We start from the raw sequence: 24898 nt of genomic DNA on the forward strand, positions 1-24898 counted from the left end.
GCTCTGTTGAGGAATAGTTTTTATTATGATTTTTTTAGTTTTTCTATGTAGGGTAGCCTCTGGAAAACTGGATTTCTATCTCTGTGGATACACCTGAATAAACACTGAACAAATAAATAAAGGTTCTTGCAGGTTGGATGTGGAAATCAGTACAAGGACATCAGATACTTGCACCCGGCTCTGTAAACATACATACAAGAGTAACTGATCTGTCAAAAGTTTTGGAAATGTCAATAGTTATGATAATAATGAACTATCAAATGAGAAAGAACAGGCCCCTCATTTCAACACAGGCGCCTGATACCCTGCAAAGCACTTTAGTGGAGCTCCCTGACGAGAGGAGGAAAAAGAAAAAAGCTTAAAATACTGTCCAACCACGTGTCTGACCACATGTTCTGCTCTTAGCTCCACGTATGGTTGTTTTCCCATGTCGCAGCCTGTTTTCTGCAGCGGGATCACCAGCACCAGGGCAGTGCTATCTTTAAAGCTGGATTCAAAAGACCAAAATATATAAGTACGGAGTGAATATGGCAGAAAAGTGATCACGAGCTTGGTCTTGAGGAGCTGCACTGAGTCACTTCAGGCGATATGAAAATCCACATCCACAGTATATTCGTTTTTCTTATTTCGATCACTGCTCCCTTCTGTTTACTACAGATGCATGTAGTTTAAAGGGATAGTTCAACATTTTTGGCAAATTGGTCCATTGCCATAATCCCTATAGTTTTAGGAGTAGGTTTCTTACCTTTAATTGTCGGTGCAAGCTATTTTTAGAACGGCGGAGCAGAGCCGTGAGCTGGTCAGAGCTACACTATGGAGGCTAATGGGACTTCTTGGTTTCCCTCATCAAACTCATCAAATACACAATCCAACAACTCCAAAAACACTCTCGTGGGGGCAGTTTTTCAGCAAGCAGTCTCTGCATTTGCCTCAAAAACAACACCGTCTCATAACGTTCTTTTATTATCTCATAGCGTGGTGAATGTGCAGGTCACAACTTGTCCACGAGAGCGTTGTGGAGTTGTTGGATTGTGTATTTGATGAGTTTGATGAGGGAAACCAAGAAATCCCATGAGCCTCCGTAGCGTAGCTCTGAGCAGCTCGCGGCTCTGCTCCGCCGTTCTAAAAACAGCTTGCACCGACAATTAAAGGTAATGAACCTACTGCTAAGACTATAGGGATTATGGCAATGGGCCAATTTGCCAACATGTTGAACTATCCCTCTAATGAGCAATTAACAGCAGCTCCAAACTAAAAAATGTAAAGAATGTGTTTGATGCAGTGAAACAGCCTGAGAGCAGGTTCACAGATTCAGATGATTAGATCAAAGTTGACATCAAAACATTGTGCAAAAACACTACACTGCTACGCTCCATGGTTGTTTTACTCCACACCCGTTCAAGAACACATACTGTACAAACACATACTGTCGGCATACAGGGATATCATCAAGCACCTCATAAGGTAACCACAGAAAACACCAATCTGCTTGTAAAGTCTTGCAGAGCAACGTTGTTTCTGGGTCCAAACTGCACTGGCAAAAAAAACAAAACAAAACAACAGCGCTGGCTCTCGACTTTGAAACGTGCCGCAGTGCTGTCTGTCTCCCTCCTTGTTTTAACAAATCTGAGTCCAAAAAGACCTTGCTATTGTCCTTCTACCGCTGTCCTTCTGATGGGAAGTAGAAGAGGAAATGGCTGCAGCTGATAATCCGTAAACAAATGAAGAAAAAGGAACGTTAACTACTGTTAAATATCACCTTAGCCGTCGTTAAAACTAATGTTAGCTAGCATCAAAAGTCATGTAACCTTCTTCAAAAGCCAAACCGTTGCTGTGCTGATACCCCTGCCCTGATAGAGATTCACTGGTTCAGCGTTGTTTACTGTTTGGATGCCAGGCTTAACAAGCCGATAAGAAACAAACAAAAAAAAAGAGCACGATAACAGAGAAAGAGAAGAGAAGAGAGACTCCTCCTCACACTGAAATGTATCCTCCATAGTAAAGACCGCTACCTCTTCTCAGGATGCTTCGCCTGTTGTGCATCATCCCTACTCAGTGACTTAAGCTAACTAAACCACAGGGCTTCCTTCCCCTTTCCTTCGCTGCCACCCAAACCTCCACCTCGTTCCCGCTGCTCCGACCACAGTTCGCTTCTCTCTCCCTGAAGAGTAAACAACGGGCGGCTATTTAAAGCCTCCCCACGACACACTAACATCATGGAAAGTCGGTCCAGGCACCTTGGAAGTGGCCCAGCCGGCATTCCAGGATCTGTGGTCGCTGTTCGCTGCTGCTGCTTCTCTGCAGCTTCACGTAAGAAGTGAAGCATTCCTGAGGTAGGTGGGTACAGACAGCGCCAGGACAGATGTAGACGAGCTGCAGCGAAGTAATGGTTTGACTCATCCAGTGAAGCATAACGTAGGTTGGTGAACTCCCAAAACACATAACAATGCATTTACCACATTCGGAAATACTGATCATTTGACCAACCACCTGGAAGAGCCGTGAGAAGCTGTCAACAATTTAACTCCTGCTAGTTCCAGTAATTTCCAAGTAAAACTGAAAAATAAAAAAACGAATCTGCTTTTTTTTAATGCAAAATGTTCTCATGCTATGCTATTATTATAGTGAACAAGGGTCTGAACTGTTGGTGAGATGAAACACAACATCTGAAGACCTCATACTAGGACCTGGTAAACTGGAAACCGCACTCTCCCAATTTGCTGACATTTAGAAAATAACTGGTTGACAGATAACAACAGTCTGCTAGTTTCCTCCTCTAACCTGCAATTTAGATGATTAAATAACAAAAAAACACCTTAAATCTTTGGTTTCAGGAGGAAAACAAAAGTGGCACAAGTAAAGAAAAAAAAGAAAAAAAAGAAAGCTCTTATAGTAACACATTTTGCTTCCTGCTAACAAACATCTTTTGATGCAAGTGCCTTTATGCAAATAACTGGCGTCTCCTGTTGTCCCGATGCTGTGTAAAAAGAAAATATTTCTAACAAGAAGTCCATCTTAAAGCCTCTGACTGACTGGCTGCCTTGTCTGAAGCTGCCAGGATAACAGAGATCTTTGTTCAATGTTGGATGAACCAACCTCTGAGTGCAACACAATGAAGAAGAGACTGAAAATCTGCACAGTAATCTTAATATTTAGACCCAGACAGCTGTTTTCTCACCAGGCTTTCCATTGTGAAACTTGTGCAACAGCTGCAAGTCATTTTTGATTCCCATTTGTGTGTGTTTTTGTGTGTTGGCTGGATGTAATGGGTGGGGTATGTGATATTACAGTTTCAAATAGGTATGCAAATGTGTGAATAACTAAGCAAGAGACACTCACCTGCAGGACAAATTTCTGATCTATGTAGCGCTTCGCGATGCTGGGCTGGAAATCTGGGTTTTCTAGAAAACGCAGGAGAAACTCGTAGACCAGCTGGAGGACAAAGAAAAGCAGAAGAAATTGAAAGTTTAGAGACGAAACAGGATGTAATCTGAAGGTGAATAAGCACAGACTGAATATATCAGATTCTTACCTGCATGTGAGGCCATGAAGCCTCCAGAGTGGGTTCATCCTCCTCGGGGTCAAAATCAGGATTTTCACTTGGTGGAAGAGTCCGGAAAATGTTGGTGCAGATCTGGAGAGGAAAGAACGAATCAGATTTGTCATACAAAACAGACAGAAGAGGTTAATATCCCCAGAGAATGTGGAAAGACAGGCAGACGGAAAACAGGTTGTGACAGTTGTTTTCAGACGACCAACAAGAAGAGATCCTTCTCCTAAACGTGCAGAGACATGATGGGTAGAGAAGATGGGTGACGTTGAATTGACAACTTTTTTTTTTTCCCCCCCAACAAATGCTCTTTCATAAAATCTGATTTGGTTTCCAGGCCTCCACTCCACACACCCACCTCTAAAAACAACAAGGTGCTTGTATAGCAAGGTGTCTGAGCCTAGATTGTAATATTGCCAACAAGAGGTTGAGGTTAGGTTAGACCGAGTTAAAATCTAGTTGATTTCAAGACCACAATACAGGTCATATTACGGCATGCCAAAGAATTTAGACAAAGGTGCCGAGTTTGCATCTGAGGTATGATACCGAAAAGATGCTTTTACTGTAATTTGCTGATGTTTTTTGGTAAGCAGTTGTTACAGTTTCCCAATGATTAAATAAACATGGGCACAAATGGTGAAGATGTGAGTGACAAATTCAGTACGTTTACATGCACAGCTTAATCGAGCTATGCTCAAAATTCGATTTTGGTGTCTAATCGGACTTCTGTCCTTGTCCCAGTTTACATGCAACTGAGAAAATCGAATAACTGACAGAAACGTTGTCCTCCTCCTCCTCAACACCAGGTGGCAATTATGCATTGTTTCAGTTGACCTATTAGCCAGGCAGCAGACCGGCATTGTTGAACAACAGCAAGATGGTTAATTGTACAGCTTTGTTAATCTCGTACATAATCTGCGTTGTTACTTATTGTGCAGATAAGGTGCACACCATCCCTCATGGTCATGGTGATTTTGAGAGGCAGACAAGAACGCCACAACGCTACAACAAAAGCTTCTGCAATCTGCTTTCTTGGATGTTTTGGGTCCGGGGTCTTACGCCAGCACGGGGGGGTGTGGAGCATGCGCACATGCGTCGTCCAGTTAAACTCAGATTAAGGCCGGAGAAAGTTGAATTCCAATCGCATTATCTTGGTGTCTTAATCGGAGTTGGAGAACTTAGATATTAGTCGGACTAACGTGTTTACATGCACTCAGTTGTTCAGTTAGGCTATAGTCGGATTAAGGCAATCATTTTGTTTTCTCAAGTGTCATGTAAACACAACTGCTACCTGCTTTACACAAAAAAATTATTCACTGCTCTGATTTCCTAAAGACTTCTAGTACAAGTCTGGAGAAGAACAATTCAAACACACTTGAATTAATATCTCTCGGATCTCTAAGAGCAACTTTGTCTGATCATGTTTAATTCAAGGGATGATTCATGTGGTCACCAACACAGAAGGGAGCTGGATAAAACCATCACAGATTCTGCATCCCCCACAAACCCCTATTAAAATTCTGTACCAAAGACAATCGTTGTAGTCGGCTCTGTCCCACCTTGTTATTTTTAGCCAGGGTAAATTTGAGAGTGACACACACACAGACACAGCAGTGGCAGACTGGAAAAGCTGGCATTACGTGATTGGATGCGCGCTCGCATGCTGACGTGATAAAGACAACATCAAATTACCTATTGGCAACTGGAAAATCCAAATGACATTTATGGCGGAGGAAGGCGGCCAAGGAATTTTAAAACTTGACGGTCACCCAAGATCTGTGAGCAACTTGGATTGTAGGTGGATTTTGAGAGCTGCCAGCAGAAATCCATAGAAAGCAGCGAACGAGGATACAACCGACGAAAGCTGAAACTATTACGGCATCCTCTCTGATATTTTTTTCCATGTCTGAAATGTTTTCACTTCAGGGAGGATCAGAGAGAAGTGTTGCATCCTCTTTTTTTTTTTTTTTTACTCATAAATCCTCCTATGTCTTCTTCCCCTCGTCACAATTAGCGTGTTGATTCCTTCTCAGATTACATTTGGAGGCCTGAGTGGTTTTAATTATTCAGTAATTCAAAGAAAAACAAGACAATGGTTAGATTGAGGTCTAGAAAAATGAATTTAACTTAGTGTTTCAGAAAAGCACTTTCTCTGTAATCCTCTGTAATAGTGGCGTCTACTTTAACTGGTTCAGTGGTTCATGCTTAAGAGGCTGTATAGAAGCAATGTCTAACTTTAACCTCTGGTGTAATAAATCGTTTCTGTAATATCATGATACACACAGCTATTTGATTAGTGGCCACTTCATTAGGCACAGCCTCTGAAGAGCTCCTCCGTGCCTATTTCACTCCAAAGCAACCATAATTCAAGAAATTAATTCATAATTTATGTTTTTCCAGTTGGATCGAGGGGAGGATGTTCAGTCAACTGAGTTGGCTTCAGATAAACCACACAATACTTTTTTGTTTTGTTTTGTTTTAAGAGGAGGAGGAAAACGGTCCATCTTCCCCCCCCCATGATTTCCATTATAAAAGCATTTGGAACGAACGGAGCTGGGGTCTTGGTTTTCACATGACCATTATCGTCTGATCGTGTTTATCAGTGGAAATTACTGGTACCCACTGCTTGTTCTTGTGCTGCCGCCGTCCATCCCCTTCAAGGTTGAGTGAGTTGTGCATTCAGAGATGCCCTTCAGCTCACCACTGTCGTACTGAGCTGTTATTTGCCTGCTTGTGGCCTTCCTGTTATTTTAGAGAAGTCTGACACTGTGGTGCAGCTGTTTCTAAGCTGATGAAAATACCATCTGGCAACAACACTCGATGTTCGATGGTCAAACTCGCCGAGACCGAGCCTACATTAGTGAAACAGTTAAAGGACCTGTTGATGACCGACTACTGCATGATTTGATATCTAATTACTCACGGTGTATTTCATGCCCACTGTGTCTTGATGTTTGCATCTAGGTTCACTTTAATACATAGAGCCAATCAGACGCTCATGTAAGAGTCAATAGTTATATTTAGTTTAGCTAGGTCAATTACCCACGTCACTGGAAGAACACAGTATTACTCTACTGGTGCCAACAGAGAGCCACGGGAGCATTTTAGCACTTTCAGGTCCCTTGTTATAAAGTCAATGGATTTTTGAATGGATTTTTGGTTAGATAACTAGTAGCTAGCTATTATTACTTTGTAAAAGAAAAAGAAGCTTTTATAAAAGTGGTAAATGCAAAAATCTAACTACAGGTGGTTGTATTTAGGTGTCAAAAGTCAGTAAAAATAATGTTAATTTGTTAAGATTACTGTAAGTATGGTGAATGTTTGTTTGTCACAGAGCTCATCTTCTGCAGGAATCCAAATGCCAATGAACCGGGGTGATGCCAACATCTACGTAAGCCCAGAAAATATGTCATCGATGCAGCATCAAAGCCACATTCAGACCCACTTCTCATTTATTTAAATGAAGCCAGCGTGGTGGTGCTACTGCTGCAGGGTCATCTTGGCAAGGTGAAAAACATATTTCTATTTTCTTACCCAACATTATGAGGGAATAAACAATACTAAGCTCACTTGTAAAACCAAGTCTGTCATAAACTTCTGTGCTGTGTTTTGGCATCTGATTTAAGTCTGTAACTTAAAATGATGCAACTCCTGCATTGTATTTTGTATTTTGATAGCTTCAAAGATGCACTCGACTGCTTAAACACAAGGCACAGGCACATTGAGAAGACTATGGGACAGGTCTCTTGTGATGAAACAATAACACACATTTTGCATTTTCTTCCCTCTAGATTAAAACACAACAACAACTACTGCTGCTGACATGAGGATGCACCACTAAGATTGATCAGCCTCCCTGACTACAGTCTAATGGCATCGCTTCATTATCTGCAGACTATGCAGATGTATGCAGATGCGGCTGATAATGAAAGCAGATGTATGCCCTCTATGAGCTTTCTGTGGTGTATTACTGTGTTGTGTGTTTTCCCTGGTACGAGGCACATCAGTGGATGAGCTGGACTCGGATGACTCACATCAGAGGGTTAGGGGTTGCCAGGTGGGACACTGCAGCTCAGCGTGATGCACGTTTTCCTTTTTTTTTCTAGGAGTGCTCCTGAGTTCAAAGGCTCACAAAGTCAAATCTATAATTACCTTTTTGCTTTAGTATCGCGACCACCACCAGTCAGACTAGTTTCATAATTTTTCAGTGTATTGTATTGTAAAAATCATGTAAAATATTAACAGTTTGTGGTAAATTAGGTCGGATTTACACTGTAATTCCTTGAAGTAAACTCAAACTTTAAACTCCAAATCTAATTTGTTCATCCTTGAGTCGGAGAACACAATATAATGGTGAGGTTGAGGCCTAATCTGCACCATGTACAGCCTGGTGTTGCTGTTTAAATTAAACAGCAGCCAAATGAATGTATTAATCTGTCTATTCTTTGGCCTACGGTCTCTGAGCTACACTGCTGTCTACACATAATAATAGGTTATATAATTCACAAAATAAGCACAAGGCATGCTCCTTTAATTCCCCCAGCCACTTCGCAATATTGAAAAATAACTACGGTTCGACAAAACATGAGAAAATACTGTGGGAGGATGACAAACACGGGGGGCGTGTGAGAAATTTTCATGTGTGGCAAAAAGGAAACAGTGATGTGTGTGTGTGTGTGTGTCTGTGTGTGTCGGTGATGTAGGAGGATTCAATGTCAAATAAAAAAAAGAAGAGGTTGTTCCTAAGTGACAGCGCTGGAAGTGAAACTGGTGTGGGCTCAGTGGTGACAGGGAGGCTGTAGCTCGGTGTGGGGTCAGTCTGAGGGAGACAGTAGTAGCAACCTAGCAACACCTAGCAACGCACCGGATGAGACAGAAAGAAATAGTGGGAGGACGGAGGGAGGGAGGGAGGGAGGAGGAGGAGGGAGAGAAAATACATGCACTATCAAGGATAAAAAAGGACGGGAATTAAAGCGAATTAAAGGGGAATTATAAAACTCCCTGATGCTCTTTTTATTAGATAACCTCTCTGTCTTTCTACTCTTGTCCCCGACAAAGAGGAGGTAAGAAATCAGTCAAAATCATTTTAAAAGAAGAAATTTTCTATAACATACTAGTGATACTAATTATAGAGTCAGCAACACGTCCTTTTCACACAGATGATAGAACGTGACTGTTGTACTCCTAACAACCTCGGTGATCAAAGCGGTCCTCGCTGCAGCAGAATAATGGGCTGCACTTTAAACACTCACCTCTTCATTATCATGTGATGCCAAGCATGGAGTATCCGGGAGAGCTATTATCAGGCCAGCTTTCTGAAAAGTGCAGCTGCTATTTGTCTAACCTCGTTCAGGGAGCCCGTCTCTAGTGCAGTCGCTTGCGCCGGGGCCGCCTCTTGAGCTCGGCTCATATCTTTCTAATATACTCTGCATAGATAAATGAGATTATGAAGAAAGGCCGCCGCCGATCGACCAGCTGGAGTCACGCGTTTACACCGCCCCCAGGTAACGAACCTGCTAACCTGCTGCTCTGGTGGCGCGAGTGGTCAATGAGGAAAAGTATTATGAAGAAGCTACAATAAGTAAAGTATTTTATTATCCAGTGCATTAAGGGTTCAATTACTGTAGCTGAAGTTTGTTGATCATTTTGTGGTGATTTATTAAAAGAAACACGAAACTAATCTGAATTGCAATTATTAAACATCAATATTTACTGTCTCTAACTGGCTGTGATGAAATGATTAAAAGATTTTAATTTGTGTGTTTTGCATTACTGCCACATCTTGAGTGGAAAAGCAGAAATGTCTAGCGCTCCAGATATTTTAGCACTGCTACACCTGGAAAAGGAATTTGCACTTGTCATGTCTTTGAAATTAACCGCAGAGTAACTATAGCCGACGCTTCCCACTTCTGGTTGTCGTGATTGCATTAGTTAGCCTAGATCTTATTTTTATTACTTTGGAGCACTGTCACCACCACAAGGATTTGCTGCTATGTTTACTCCCAGTGCTGGCGCATTAGGAAGTTTACCATGCCATGTTGCAGGCAGAGCACAAAATCCCATTTATCCAAGGTGGAATATTTATATTTAGGGGGGGGGAAAAACAAACTTGTTGTTCTAGACAATTTCATGACAGCATGATAAACTGTATGCAGCCATTAAAGCCTATAAATAAATATAATAGTCCTGCAATAAAACATTTAGCATGTTTTTAGTAACAAATTAGATGCATTTTCATACCCATTTCACACTGTCATTTGACAACAACAATTTGTAAGACTTTTAAAGGCGTGCAAATATCCTGTGAATCCTAAATCAATAGTTGCCAGGTCTGACATGGATTACTGCCTGCAGGCCATTAGTAATCTGAAGACTCCTTGACTCAGCTGTGGATGTGCTCATTTGTCTCCATCATGATTATCTGCAGTGTGGAGTGAAGCGCTGCAACAATACTGACTGCTCTGCTCTGCTCTTAAGTGTTGCACATGAGTCATTATCATACTGTGGGAGGGAACGAGGTTGCTCAGGGCAGCTACTACTACATCAACACAAATCTATAACATGCTGGTCAGTGATACCTTGCAAGAGGTGGGGCTGGCTGTTAAACACAGTATCAGGTGTTTAAAAAAGATCCTGCAGCAGCCAAAGTGTTCATCACTGGAAACCGAGCCTTTGCACTCTGACTTTTCTCACGAATGAGCTCGTGGAGTTCACTACATCTCTCAGGATGAATATTTGAACATCATTTACGTGGTGACGTCACATCTCTACTGTACATGCAGCTCTTCAGGTTACAGTTTTGTTGTTTCCCACGTGTCCCTGAGAGCTCACAACATGTTTTCCAGACTCGCGTAGACGATGACAGAAGTCGTCCGACACCACTACAATTAACACAGGTGTGCATTTCTTGCAAATTTGCAGTAACACACGCTGTTGTGGAAATCAGAGAAGACTGCTGGAACTCAAGACAAGTGTTTCTAAAGTGGACATCTTACATCACTGTGAGGAACAAAACCTCATGAACTCTTTATGCTGTATCGATAAGGTGTACAGTTATATAAATATCTATTTTTCTTTCCTAAAGAAGCAATTTATGGAGCTAATTTATTCCCTCATTCTGGGGAAGATGTACTGGTGTGGGTGGAGTTGTGTGCATTAACATGTCTGTTTAGCGTTAACTAGCATTAACATAGCAGAGTCGTCTCTGAAAAGGTCACATGACCTTCAAAGTAAAATGCTGTTTCTTGCAAGTTTAGAAAAACCATCAAACTCCAGCTGGAGCCTTGTGTGATAGAAACTACTGTAGCATCAACATAGTGAGCTAATGTTTCTAGGAAAGGGTTTGGTGATGAGCTGAAGACGCTGAGTGCAGTCGGTCTCAAACGTCTGACAGGTTAACAGCGTTTGCTCGCTATGATTAGAAATGAATGAATGGGTGGGTGGCATCTTATTCCAGAACATGAGCTTCAACTGGCAGCAGCAAAGTCTGGTGGTAGCTCTGAGTTGTTACTCAACGTTTTTCTTTATTTTTGTTGTATTGTGTCAATGACTGACGGACACTTCTGTGGGGAGAGGAGGGCAAGGAGACTGGAGATGTAGCCTACTGTACTGTCCTCTCTGCTGCCAGTTATCATGGGAAATATCAACTCTCTGCCCATCAAGAGTGATGAGCTGGAGATGTTGGTGAAGAGATGTAAACTGAAGATGTTTAAGAGGCTGTTCTGAGCGACTGGGATCATCCACTTCATGACACCTTGATGGAAATGGTAGATGAGCTGCAGGACAGGTGAATTTCCCTTTGGGGATTAATAAAGTAATTTGTATCTTATTTATATCTGATCTTATCGTTCAAGCTTTCAACAGCACTAGTAAAAAGAATGGAAAGGGAATTTCTCTGAAACCTGACCACCTGTTTGAGAGAAATTGTGAAAAAACAATAATCAACAGAGTGAGGGACAGATATTCAGTTTGTACAGTACAATGAGAAATCCAAATCCAATTTCATCGCGTCGGATGTAGTGCAGTGGGTCAAAGTCAGAGGAGGAAAGAAAAACACAGATGGGAGGACGATGACACCACCTCCACTGGGCTGCTCCAGTTTTTGTGCTGTGGATTTTGTGTTGTTTACATAAAAAAAAAAAAGTATGCTACTTTTTTTCTATCACTACAGAAATATGGTGTTTCTTCTTTTCTATTTTTCTTAATTTCATTGGTGGAGACATCTATTGGTCATGATCTGTTATTTCCCATGTTTCCATTGTCTTCCTACCTACCCAGGTGATTCCAATCATCCTATACAAAGGAGCTTCAGCGGAGGAAGGCTTTTGTGCCGAAACGCGTGGGCTGTAACCCACTTTCATTATGTTTTTATCTTTTACATATGAAATAGCCATTTTTGAATAAAGGCTTTTTACACATTTAAAGAAGAACGCCTTGGATTTCCCTTCTTTTGATGTCTATATTCCCACCAAAGAGCAGCTTCGTCACATGATTAGATGAACCTTCTGAGCACTCTGGACTTTCATTTTGTTTGGGGGAATGGGTTTTGAATAAAGATGGTTAACATGTTGCATATTCTGCTGACATGACACACCCTGTCTAGACACACGATGAGCCTCCATTCTTTAATCCCGCACAAGTGCACAGGATGTTATAGTGACACAGAGGGGACATCTCTCTCTCTCTCTGCCGTTTAATAATAGCACATGACTTAACAATTAACTGCTGCTGTGGTTACACCGGGCCCAGCGAGTGTAGAGTTTATTTTTCTAAATGTAAAGGAGCCACGGATATCTTTTTAAGCGCTGTATATATCCTCACCATGTTGGTGATCTCCGGGTACGCCGACTCCACCAGCACCCCTCTGTTGGTGGAAACATAGTCGACGAGCTCGTTGAGCGTCGCCCTCTTGATCTCCTTGCTCTTCAGGTCGGTCACCGAGTCGCAGAAGTCGAAGAGCATGCAGCACTGCTGGAGTTTCTGGGTGAACAGTTCCTGCTGCTCAGTGGAGGGAGCATCTGGAATCACACAAAAGGAGAGAATACACTCGTTATTACTGCTTATACTGTATGTATAAAAGCAACAAAAAAAAGCTCCATAAAGGCGGATTACAGATGCAACAAGCAGGGATGACACTTGCTACTGTTTCCAAAGGTAATGTGAGTTGTGCAGAACAATAGTATCAAGTCTAAGGTAGTGCATTTAATTTTGCATGTGCCAGGAGTGAGTCTTTGTGTCTACGGCTAATTCTGGTTGAGCAGCAGGTCTAAAAACATGACAGCAAAACAGCCTCTGAATATCCATTGCATAGTGTTACATAGTTGAGAAACAACACACACAATGCACCAGTGTGTTTTATTTTGCCGCGCAGACGCAGCCCAGTCATTCTCGGCTTTGATTGTAAAGCCTTTTATGGATTAGACGGTGAGAGCGTTCGGGGTTATTAGAGCTGTCAAACTTGACCCCAGCTAAGCTATAAACAGTGTTTGGCAGCCGTCCAGAAACGCGGTGACACACTGTACAGTGATGTTCTGTTCCTACACAGCAGAAGCTCATCGCCGCAGCAGACACGCGACTCCCTGTGTAGCGGCAGCAGGAAGACACGGCTAGAAGTGAACCCGAACCCTCCCAAACTGCGGTGATTGACGACACCTCGGGAACCCGGCACTGCCGAAAAGGTTGTGAAGTTACACAAATACAGATGCCGTCTGTGACACTTGTTGACACCGAGGAACATTTCAAATTTATGTCCGGATTGCACATTTCTCTGCGTAAAATTTAAATACAAGCTGATGAAAATGAGTTGTCCCTGCACAAACACCTCGCATTAATCTAAATATTATTGCAATGTGGCCAGATGCAACATCTAAGGTGCAGGAGACTTTTACTTTTTAATTTAAAAAAAAAAATCTAATACCATAAAGCGTTTTGGGAGGAGGTGCCTACAAATCTTATTTCCCAGACATTAAGGGAGCATGCTTGTTCAGTACAAGCTCCCCAAAATGTATCAATAATGCAAATTATTGTTCAGTTTCAATGCAATACTGTCACTTTTTCAAACAAAAAAGTCGAACATGTGATGGCTCCAGCTTTTTATGTGAGGACATGCAGCTTTTTGTTGTCTTATAGCCACATAAAAACTGATTGTTTGGGAATTTGACTTGCAATCTGAATGTGTGACTTTTCAATTCAAAGTTGTTGCGGCCGTAAAGCTCATAAACACACTTCTGTATTAGCGCTCCCCTCCCACAGTGTGTGTGTGTGTTTTTGTTTGTTTTTTTTAAACAGTGAGAGTAGAGAAGTGAGAGGGTGAGAAGAAGTCATGGTGCGGTTTCTTATTGGGCAATATTATGTAACTGAACAGGCATTACCCCATAAAGTGGTGTGGCATGGGGACATCGCACTGTGAGGCGCAGCAGCTAAAAAAAATTTCACAGCTAGTGAAAAGGTTCCAGTGGTGTTGACAGCTGACGAAGTGCTTACGTAACTGAACTCCATAGGTCAAACGACCGGCTGCTGCTGCTCCGAGTGAATGTAATATCTGAGTGTAACTACAGCGGGCCGACTTGTTATCACACTTCTTTGCCCCTAATGCCAATTTTCCAAAGTATCGAATCTCAAAGGATTCCACAGGGAAAGGGCAGACCGAATACCAACATGGAAAAAGAAAGAAAAAAAAGAAGTATAAAAAAAGGCCCATGATGCCCCTGTGGCCCGAACGCTGCCATCGTTAAGATGACTTATGGGTAGCTCACATTTCTTCCCTTGTCAGTGGTATGTGGGAGATTTCTGTAGAGCAGGGTGTCACCTCTTCGGGGCAGGCATAGTGGATTCAAAACCCTTCAGTGTTTCCTAGGCAGTGATTGGAGCCGAGCTACAGGGAAGACGTACGAGCAGCAGTGTAACAGTCTGACAACTAGGTGAATGATCATTTGCTTTCTAGCCACGAGTTAATAGAGGAGATTGATAGGCTCTCTTAAATGCATGATAAATGTGACGGCACAGACTGAACAAATGAGATACGTGCTATAGTCGGTGCAATTCAGAGAGACTGGGAAGTGTTTGTTTCCTCTGGACACAGAGCCAGCATTGCAGTTCCCCTATGTTTCTGGTGACTGTGCTATGCTAAGCTAAGTTAGGCTAAGCCTCGCCTGGCTGAGGTTTCATATTTACTGTAAATATATAAAAGGTGCTATCAGTTTTCTCATCTACTTCTCAGCAGGTTTCACAAGATGGCAAACTGTTTCTCTAAATCTAAGCTTTAAAGGAGACATATTACGGCCCTTTTCCACAAATTAAAATAGTTCCCAGGTGTCTTAAAGACATGTCTGTGACCTGCTTCGGTCAAAATACTCCAAGGATCAAACATATCAGCTCTTTTCATCTGTTCAGAACGGCCCTGTTCAGAACGGCTGGTTTCAGTGCCTGTCCCTTTAAATGCAAATGAGCCACTGCTCACCCCGCCCCCTCTACTGGTACCGATACTCACAGGTAGGGGTGGGATTAAGGCAGCTACTAACAATTATTTTCACTATTGATTAATCTGTTGATTATTTAAACGATTTATCGATTAATTGTTTGGTCAAAAAAAGTTAGAAAATGTTGAAAAATGTCAATCAATGTTTCCCAAACCACAAGATGACGTCCCCAAATGTCTTGTTTTGTCCACAAACCAAAGAGATATTCAGTTTAATGTCATAAAGGAACAAAGAAACCAGAAGTATTCACATTTAAGAAGCTGAAAGACTTTTTTTCTTAAAAAAATACTACCCAAACTTTATTTGATTTTCAAAATAGTTGACGATTAATTTAATAGTCGATTATTGTACAATTCATTGATTAATTGTTGCAGCTCTAGGTGGGATTATGCAAATCCAAAAACTAATGACATCATTGGGACACAACTGAGAAAAAAAGCTTGTAAAACCACAAGGATTTTAACCTCAGGAGTCTGCAAATTACAGATTCTGTTGCCAATTCTCACATTTTGGGGCAGGAAGGCAAGTCAAACACCCAAATATATGTTAAAGAGCCTTCAAAAAGTGATATTTCCATAATATGTCCCCTGTAAAGGTATTATCAGCTTGAGGTCCATGTTTTCCTCCATTGTTCCCTCATGATGGGTCATGGTCATGCAACGATGACAAACACGGCCTCCCCTTGCTGGATCATATGTAACAAATCGTTTTTATTTGTCTTTATCCTCCAGAGGGAAGGGAAGGCCGGGCCTGCAGGATACAGTCTGACATGTAGATGCTTTTTTCCCCCCAATGTGAGGCTATTTTTGCCTTTCAGATACAGAGGCATTAGTGCACAAACTCCTCAGGGTGCTTAGCACAGAGGGGAAATATTTCCATTAGGACCATGAAGCCATGTGTGAGAACAGAGAGAGAGAGGAAATCATCTGGTCGATCAGATAATATAATTCCAAATGAATCGAGTTGCCAAAGATCAACATGGATTTGGTTTCGGGGCGATACATGGTCGTGTTAATCTGAAGGAGAGAACAGGGGTCCTTCACTCCCACATGAAGCGCTTTATCTTGGAAATCACATTGTAGGCAACACGAGAAGGAAGATGAGGCGTCACATTTAATCCCTCTCCTGCGCTGCATATTTTGAATGTTTTCCCAAAAAGCTTTAGGAACACTTTTGCAATTATCTAGGTGCAAAAAAAAAAAACATGCAATTTCAGGACAACGCATAACCACCACGAGTAAGAAAGTGGCAGAGTTAAAAGGGGCAAGATAGAGCACAAGATGCATTATGAGTCCCCTGAGCTTCACGCTGAATAATGGTCTCATTGTGCTGCTGTTGATCTCTGCAGGTATGTGTGTATTTCTGCCCTGGCTGCACGTGAGTGTTTTTCCAGTTAATAACAATCTTTTGAATATCCTGTAAGATGAAATGACCTTGAATGACACAGGAAGCACCGCGGCCCCCAAAACACACTTAACATGCACACAGGCTATAAAGTAACAATGACAAACCAACCAGTCAACCAGATGCAAAAGGAAGTTGAACTTCGTACAAAGGATTGCCCAAGTTAGCAACTAGTTATCCCCCACAGTGCTGGAAACTTCTCATATACAAGTTTCATTTATTCTTTTATTAGTGGGAAAACATCCATGAAGAATCACACAACACACACACACACCACATCTATGGAGTCCTAAAATACACTGCAGCTTGTTCTGTTGAAAACCCCTGATAATAAAGAAACACAGCAGCTCATCTGCTCTGTATTTAGCAACACCAGGCTCTGGTGGCTGTCGACCGCTGTCGTGTAGAAACCGTGCGTTGCACAAGCCGTTCAGTCATCGTGTCTTCTAAGGTCCATGCCCTGCTGCTTGTGTTTTTCTGCCCACTGCAGAGAGAGGTGAATGCCACTCTGGTTTGTCACAGTGAGACAAACACTATGTGGGGATGATCTTAAGTATCATGCTTGCAGGAACAAAGCATGTTTCAAAGGATAGGCAGTCACCTCATAATACTGGTGCTATTTCCAAATCCTTTAATTACAACTTGCTGAAATGCGCCAACTATTCAATCAAGGGTTTTTTGGGTTTTTTTTTTAGCAAAAATGTCACTGAAAAATAGTAAGATTTCGTAAAGTTTGCAGCTCAGTATCAGTGCCTTTTATTACAGTATGGTGATAAACCGAGGAACTCAAGTAAAAACTAAAGTTTTTGCGCGAGTGAAACATGCATCATATAACACGCGACCAAATCCAGATTTTGTGAGAAAAACAGGAAATATGACCTCATCACTACAACCACAGCACTGCAAAGAGAGCTCGAAGAAAGTGCTCACTTAAATTGTTCAATTTACCACATGCAAGCGAGAAAAGACAAAAACAGGGTACACAATGGAACAAACTTGGTGCAGAGGCTACAGTACGGAGCATGAATGATTTGTCGAGTATGAAAATGAAGTGAGTCACAAGCGTTCACTAGATCTCAGTCCTATTGACACCTACAGGATATTTTGGAGGGGTGTGTTAGACAGCGCTCTGCACCACTGTCATTACAAACACTAAATGTGGGGGAAGTCTTTTGGAAACTGTTACAGTGGTCGCTGCAAAAAAAATCTTACTTTAATCTGTCCTCCATCACGATATTTCATTCATCGTACATCCTGTCCTCTCATTATCATCATCTTTTTTTGGCACAAATACACATAATTATACAAAATGACAAAACAAAAGCACATTTGCAAATATTTAAATGTGAATACAGAGTTGTCTCATGTCCATGCAGTGCCTCTTTAAAACCCTTTTACTGGGAGCCTTTCAAATTCAGCTGGCACACACATCCTGTTTCTTCTAATCGTGACTGGGAACCCAGTGAAGCCATTTTGAGATGTGTGCACAGACAGGGAAAGCAAACAGTGCCAGGGTTGCAAGAAAGCAACGGTGAGAGATGTTAAAGGAGGAAGTATTGTGCATTTAACTACACAATTGCATCGAGTCATAGATTGAGAAATGTTTTCTATCCTATAAGAGAAACTTCCCTTCAAAAGATAAACTATACTCACTATAAAAGCGTGTCAAATCATTGTGTTTATTGCCCACAACTGTCTGCATGTACATACACAAAAGCAAACAACAAGACATACAGCCAAACCTGTCCACATAAGGCCCAATGGTTCACTCACTCACTAATGGCAGAGCAGATACAAAGCCATGAGGTCTGAAACCATCAGTGGATCTCTAAAATGGGCAAAGCATCTGGGCAGAAGTATGAAACCAAATCCGCACACAAGTTTCCAAGATCCATCAGTGTGGAACTGCAAGACTCAGCACCAAGCAGCTAAGACTCTTTGCAGACGTAGATGCAAACGGAGACAGACAGATTCATGGCTAAAACGCATAAAGTTAAAATACCAATGCAAACATGTTGCATGTGAACAGAATTCAACGCTCTATACGGGCGATAGCTGCAGTTATGCAACCGTTTTCCATTTCAGCATCCCATGTTTCGTTGCCACAGTGAATGATGTATTGTGGCCTGGAGAAATTATGTTCTGCAGCTTTCGTCTGCAATGGAGGGCAACAGTTAGGAAAAACAAATGTATCAATCGCGGGTTGCATTTGTGGTGATCGTGCAGTTTTCTCCTGAATACAGTGAGGAAGGCAAAAGCTGTGTGAAAATCTGAGTAGCAGAAGAAGAGAAGAAAAGCTTAAGAAATGAATAAAATGCCTAAAATGGTAACGGCCTGTGTTGTGTTAGAAAGATCCATCCACAAAAATATATTTCAGAGCACTGACGGTTTTTGTGCAGCTACAGTAAAGTGTCTGACCTCTATTTGCATTTTGATTACCACTGCTCTATGGAAACAGCACTTTGCATCTCTTTTCAAACCAAAATGTGGTCCTACAGAAGAAAATTACTGCCTCAGTATATAATCCTCTTGCAAACTGTAACAGAATGCGTCACATTTCAGAATTAGGACTATTTTTTTTTTTCTCAACAAAAGTTTATGATGGTTTGAGCCGAGTCTCGTATGCAACTACAGTATAGGGACAGACCTGCACTGTGCACATGGAAAAACACTCGCTACAATGGCAGACACACTGATGGGCTTCTTGACCTATCCACAGTTAAACATACAACAAACATATTTACATCGTGCCTCAGGAAAAAACTGCTTCACATTGCTGTCTGCCCTTTTGGTGCCCGTCAACATTTCATAGAACTTATAGTCAAGCAGAAAAAGACCAAAACAAACTTGAGGGAAAGTATGCAGGTCAGGTGACCTCTGAACAGCGACAGACTACTCCTGCAGTTTGCATTTAGTTCAGCTTATACTTACAAAGCAAAAGCAAAAGTTGCCACATATCAACTAAAGTGGTTTTTTTTTTTTTTTTCATGTAAAAGCTAATTACACTTTGCATCAATGACATGTTGCTCAAAAACTCTGATGCTGGAACAACATTAAATATTCAAGAAACCAACCAAATAGAAAACAACTATTAGATTGGAAGTGATGGTTATGCACAGCAGCTTCACTGATGGAGACCTCCCTCAGTGAAAGCAAAAAGCAACACTCCTAAAATAACGGATGCTTAATTTACGTCGGATTTAAAAGTAGCACCAAGGCAATTTTTCCATGCTGTCACACAAATATTCTTATTGATGGTTAAGGTTAAAGTAAGTCCTAAGGTTTAGGTTACAGTCTGCCAAAAGAAACATTTGTGCCTTTAGAGCAAGAAAAAAAAGTCCCATGATTCTGTTTTTTTTTTTGTATTTTTAGCAAGTGTTAGACTAAAAATTAACTCTCCTGGTGGATTTCTTCAAATCTCTATAAAAAGTAACTCTCTCTTTCACATCAGATTTGGATTTTTTTGCACTGGCACAAGTAAACCTACAAGACAGTCAAAGATCTAAGACAGAAAGAATTCAGTTCAGGTGAAAACAAGTGGATACACCCAAAGAATTTCACCAGTTCACAGTCGGAGATGACAGTACAAGCAGTTCTGTGCTACATCTGCAGGTGCTCTTGTACTGGGCACACTGGTTGGGTTTATGTTCCTGTCTATTAAACATGCATACAGTTTTTACAACCATCCCATGAGAGATAAAATGATTCAATGAAAAGAATAAATCATCTTTTTGGACGTAGAATTTTCCACACACAGCTCCTCCGTGCCCAGTTTCTACCACTAACCTGCAAGTGAGCCATTTAGAGGCATCTGTAAATTGTAGTTACAGAGAATAACCTGGTTTTAATTCTCCTTGTTAAACTGCATGAGTCTCTGCGTGCATGTCGGTCACACCCCTCGCCACCCACCACTACGAGTAGACTCTGAATCTGTGGGAAAATCCTGACATATTGTTGAGGGCCTTGTGCGGTGCCTCGACATGTGCAGGATATGACTGTTGAGCTGGAAAGGAAAAAAAACAAGAGTGACAGGCTACTGTAGGGTAAATGTGTCTGTTAATGCATGAGAGCATGTGATGCCAAGCAGGTCACACTGCAGCTGCTCAACTGGTTGGGTAAGATACCGCCACATCTCCAAGTTGCTTTTTGACTAAAGTCTCTCCACATTTGTGTGAAGTTAACATTTATATAATGCTGGTCCCATATGTCACAGCCAAATGAAACACTGTAAACTACAGCAGAGGACCTCAGAAAACACAATGGATAAGGTCAATTTAAGATTATAAGTCTACACATGCTGATAAAACAAACAATTTTGTGGACGTGGAGTTGCAGCCTCTAACATATAACGTTATAGCCTAGATAACCGTTACTTCCGTTACATACGAGGACCATAATTTCACACAATCACAGCTTAATATAAAAGTATTTCTTAAACTGCAATAATATACAAAAAATTGCAAAAAAAAATGCATTAAAACCTCAACAAATAACATGTTAAAATTCTAATCATTTTAGACGAAGGCTGCCATATTTTTATGTTGTCGTGACATCAAATCAGAAAATCGGAGCTCTGAAATGATACCCAAATTTCCGACCTGTAATTTCCGAGTTCGACGCCATTCAATTCATTTTTGACAACTCAGAGCTTGTTTTTTTCCGACTTCTGAATTGTTTTGAACGCAACATAAAACTCATTTGGTACCTGATTGCTCAGCCATCCAACCGCACGACAAAGAGACTTATTCATCGCTACCATTACTTTTGGTCAACTGCCTTATTCTTTTACTTGTGTCCATAACTTGGCATCTTTTTTTTTTTTTTTTAAAGAAAGGACCTAATTTTGTTTTTGGAGAAGTCTAAAGGATGAGACCATGCAGATAATCATCTTTAATGCCTAGAAGGAGAGGAAGAAGTCATAAACTTAATAAAGCTTCATGGTGGGAGCCAAGAGAATCAGCCAGGTTGTAACTCTAGTCTGAGGGCGTAACGTCCGTCTTCCCCCCCACTTCCAGTTTATATGTTAGAAGTGTTGGCTTAAAGTGCAAAACCAGAGAAAAGAAGTGTCAACTGATTAGGTTCTCTGTAGACTAGTTTCTAATTACAAGCTCATTCAAAACCAAAAACAGTATCCAAAGGTTCATTTAAAGCTGGTCACATAAACCACGAGTGAAAGGCAGTCGACCGGCGCTCTTTTCTCTGTGCGAGGATGAGCCAAACATGAAAGGGAAAAGAATCCTTGGAAAGGAATCAAACTCTTTAGGGGTCTGCTTCTATTTTAGATTTGATGCTGTTGTACTATGAGCAGTGATCCAGCCTGTCACAGAGAAACCACTGGAGCCGTTTTACTCAAATTACCTCTGTGGGTTACTGTGAAACCTGAGCATGTGTTACTGTTGCTGAGAAAGATGAATGTCAGACGATCTCTGGCCAAGAGAGGTCATAACTGTGCGTGGAGAAAGGGTGAATGAGACTGGTACGCCAGAAGCCCCAGCATATTCCTATTTCTGTCTTGGATAGTAGAGTTCAACAGGTCGAGGTCCGTCTTCACGTCACCGGCTCCTCGGTAGCAAACGGTCCCAAACGGACACGTTCGTACTTGTTCCTTTGTTCAAGTTGCCTGCAGCTACTGTTTTTATTTTCAAAATGAAAAGACAACAGCAAACAGCAACAAGGTGGGTGGAAACACAAATGGCAGAACAAATGACACAGGCTAGTGTGTGGATGGGTAAAGCTCTATATTGCAAATAAAAACAGAGACTGAGAACAGAGAACGCTCACTTAGAAGATAGCCATATTTATAGCCAGAATTGCAAGACTTGATGTCAAGTGTTTAGAGCTGTGACTATTGATCGCTGAAAGTGGCAGTTAAGCAGTGAGTTGTACGAAGAGCTGCAAAGACCGGCTGATCTTTGGGTAGTCGACTGAAAGGAAATGAATCAGCAGGCATCTTGATCATGCCCACATCATTTAGCTTAGCATGTTTCCGGCCAAAATACCAAATATTTTGGTACTAAAATGTGAAAATTAGCTTTTTTCCCTGGCCTCACATTACACTAAATTTATTTTTGAGGTTTTGAATGGTATCACCTAATAGCAGAGCAGCTTTATTAGTCCTATTAGGATGTAGCTACATCCATGTAATCATAAAGTTTCACTTGTCATGGCACATAAAGTGCATCAGTGAACAAACACTGCCTTTTGAAGCTAAAACACATATTTGCATGCGAGGAAAAGACTGGTGACGAGATGAAGAAAGGCAGGCCCAAACAATGAGGAAACAAGTCTGCATGTGTGATAAATGTTGGAGAATGCACTTTTCCTCCGATGCAAGTAGATTTGACTGCGGCGAGGAGCGAAAAACCCCAAAGAAAACATTCTTGTCTGAGTCACCGTTTAGTTGCTTTCCTTACAAGAAAACACAACACAGTGGAAAGACATGAAACTTGGCACATCTTATCTATGTCAAGACACGGTTGAAATCTAAATGGCAAAAGATCAAAAAGAAACGGCAGAAGACACACTCCACTCTCTCATACACATTGCTCTTCCATTTTAGAGAGTAATTAAACGCTATCTTAAAAGGGACAACGAGGAGTTTTGGAAAAGCGATGCGTTTTCACACTACATTTATGAGCCTCTGCGCGCACCGTAAAATTCTTTTGACCGGCGCAAGACGGACTCATGTTTTCATTCATCAAGAATTAAAGTCAGAGGTTCAAAGAGGTTCACATACCGTCGTAGTTCCGACCATAAACGGCGATTCAGCTGCGTTATTCTCATGACTCGTTGCGAAACCGAAAGTAAAAAACGCTGGTCGGCTCGACCAGCATCTCCGCCACCACTAATAATAACAAAATAACGATAGAGACAGAACGATATATTTATTGAAAATGGGCCCATTAACAAGTGTGGGTAGCGGAGATTCATCCACATTAACGTGAGACTTTTTTATAACCGAATAGAAACTCCTCGTTGTCCCTTTAAGTTTTTGTACTCCATTTTAAATCATATTATTCAATTTATGAAGGGGAAATTAAACACTCGACACTAATTCAAACTGTTGTCGATCTGATGTGAAGACATACCAGAAAACGTTCACACCAAATCATTTTGGAACAGCCAATGGGAAGAGTCCAACCAAGCCTTCATCTCACACCTGGGATGCAGCTCTGGACCGTGGCTGGTCCAGCCAAACATTGTGTATTATGTAACACCGCCCAGCCCCAGGTGCAGCTGGTCATAATGGGAACGCACAATCACACAAGCAAACCGGCTGCCACACGATAAAGTCGAAGCACCAGTTCTGTAGAAACAGGTCAGGTAGAAGTGATTCCTAACCTGCTGGAGGGCACAATTATGACAGTGACAGACATGGTGTCTGCAAGTTTCAACAGGTCAAATTAAGACTTTTCTACCACCTCTATTAACACCTAATTCATGTCCATCCATACTGTCCTGATGTGCACTTCATACACCTTACAGAAAGGGGAAAATGACATTAACTTCATTATTAAATCTATATTGAAGACCTGACAAAATCACATTAACATTATGACTCATGGATTTTTTAAAAAATAAATAAATACAACAAAAAACACACAAAAATGGGGGGGAAAAAACTCTATCACAGTCCAACACAACATGTTTATCTCTGTTTCCTAGCAAAATATGTATTGATTTCGATCTGCTGGCAGACCTGATGGAAACAGACTGTGTGGGAAACAGTTGTCAATCAATATGCCAATAGTGTGGACATGTACTCCACGAACGGGCATTATAGAGCCACTGCTAAAGGATGGTGCAAAATTTAAGAAAACTCATGAGTGAGAATAAGAGTTAATGGTAACTAACTGTTAGACTGAATGGAGAACAGATAAACACAGCTAGGTCTGTTTACATGACTACTACTGCCTTTGTGACAAGAGGTTGTATACAGCCTTTTGTGCCTTAATCTGATAAACTGCCTCAGCTGACTGCAGGTTTGAAAATAAAGGAAAAAAACTGAGGGTATGGAGGTTGAAAAGAAGTGAGCACACCAGACCTCTACAGCCCACATCCACATGTCTGCTTGATGCCAAGAACTTTCAGCATAACACACCCAAAATCTCCAACCAAGCCGTCTGCAGCTGAATCGCAATGTAGGAGTGTGGTATTGACAAAGAAGATGCGGAACAGAAGAAGACAACCATCTACTGCATCGATTTTCAACATGAGTACATCATGAGTCAAAACGATGTTAAAGAAGAGCAGATGCAATACTAAATCTGTAGTGCACTGCCAGCCAGTAGATTCGAGGATCAATAGATTTTTTTCAGAATAAAAAAAAAAGACGACAGCGAAAAAAAAAAAAAGGATCAAACACATCTGAACAGCTACCTTTGATTTCTGTGTGGGAACAAAGTCATGGAAATTAAAATCAATGCGCTTTTAGACTGATGGTGCGACTGTACTATATTTAGGCTAT

The 24898-nt window shown here is 41.4% G+C and overlaps 1 protein-coding gene across 2 annotated transcripts in view; it reads right to left on the minus strand.

Annotated features, from left to right (window-relative positions):
• ppp2r5a (protein phosphatase 2, regulatory subunit B', alpha isoform) overlaps nucleotides 1-24898 on the minus strand; it is a 46735-nt gene that overhangs the window by 16154 nt on the left and 5683 nt on the right. For both annotated transcript variants that reach the window (XM_084000579.1, XM_084000580.1), the window contains exons 2-4: nucleotides 12371-12567; nucleotides 3533-3634; nucleotides 3340-3432 (exon numbers count right to left, since the gene is read on the minus strand). In XM_084000579.1, coding sequence (XP_083856705.1) covers nucleotides 3340-3432; nucleotides 3533-3634; nucleotides 12371-12567 — 392 coding nt within the window. The remainder of the gene's footprint in view (nucleotides 1-3339; nucleotides 3433-3532; nucleotides 3635-12370; nucleotides 12568-24898) is intronic.

The sequence above is a fragment of the Trachurus trachurus genome (genome assembly GCF_905171665.1).
Source record: "Trachurus trachurus genome assembly, chromosome: 24".
In the NCBI taxonomy this organism is placed as follows: domain Eukaryota; kingdom Metazoa; phylum Chordata; class Actinopteri; order Carangiformes; family Carangidae; genus Trachurus; species Trachurus trachurus.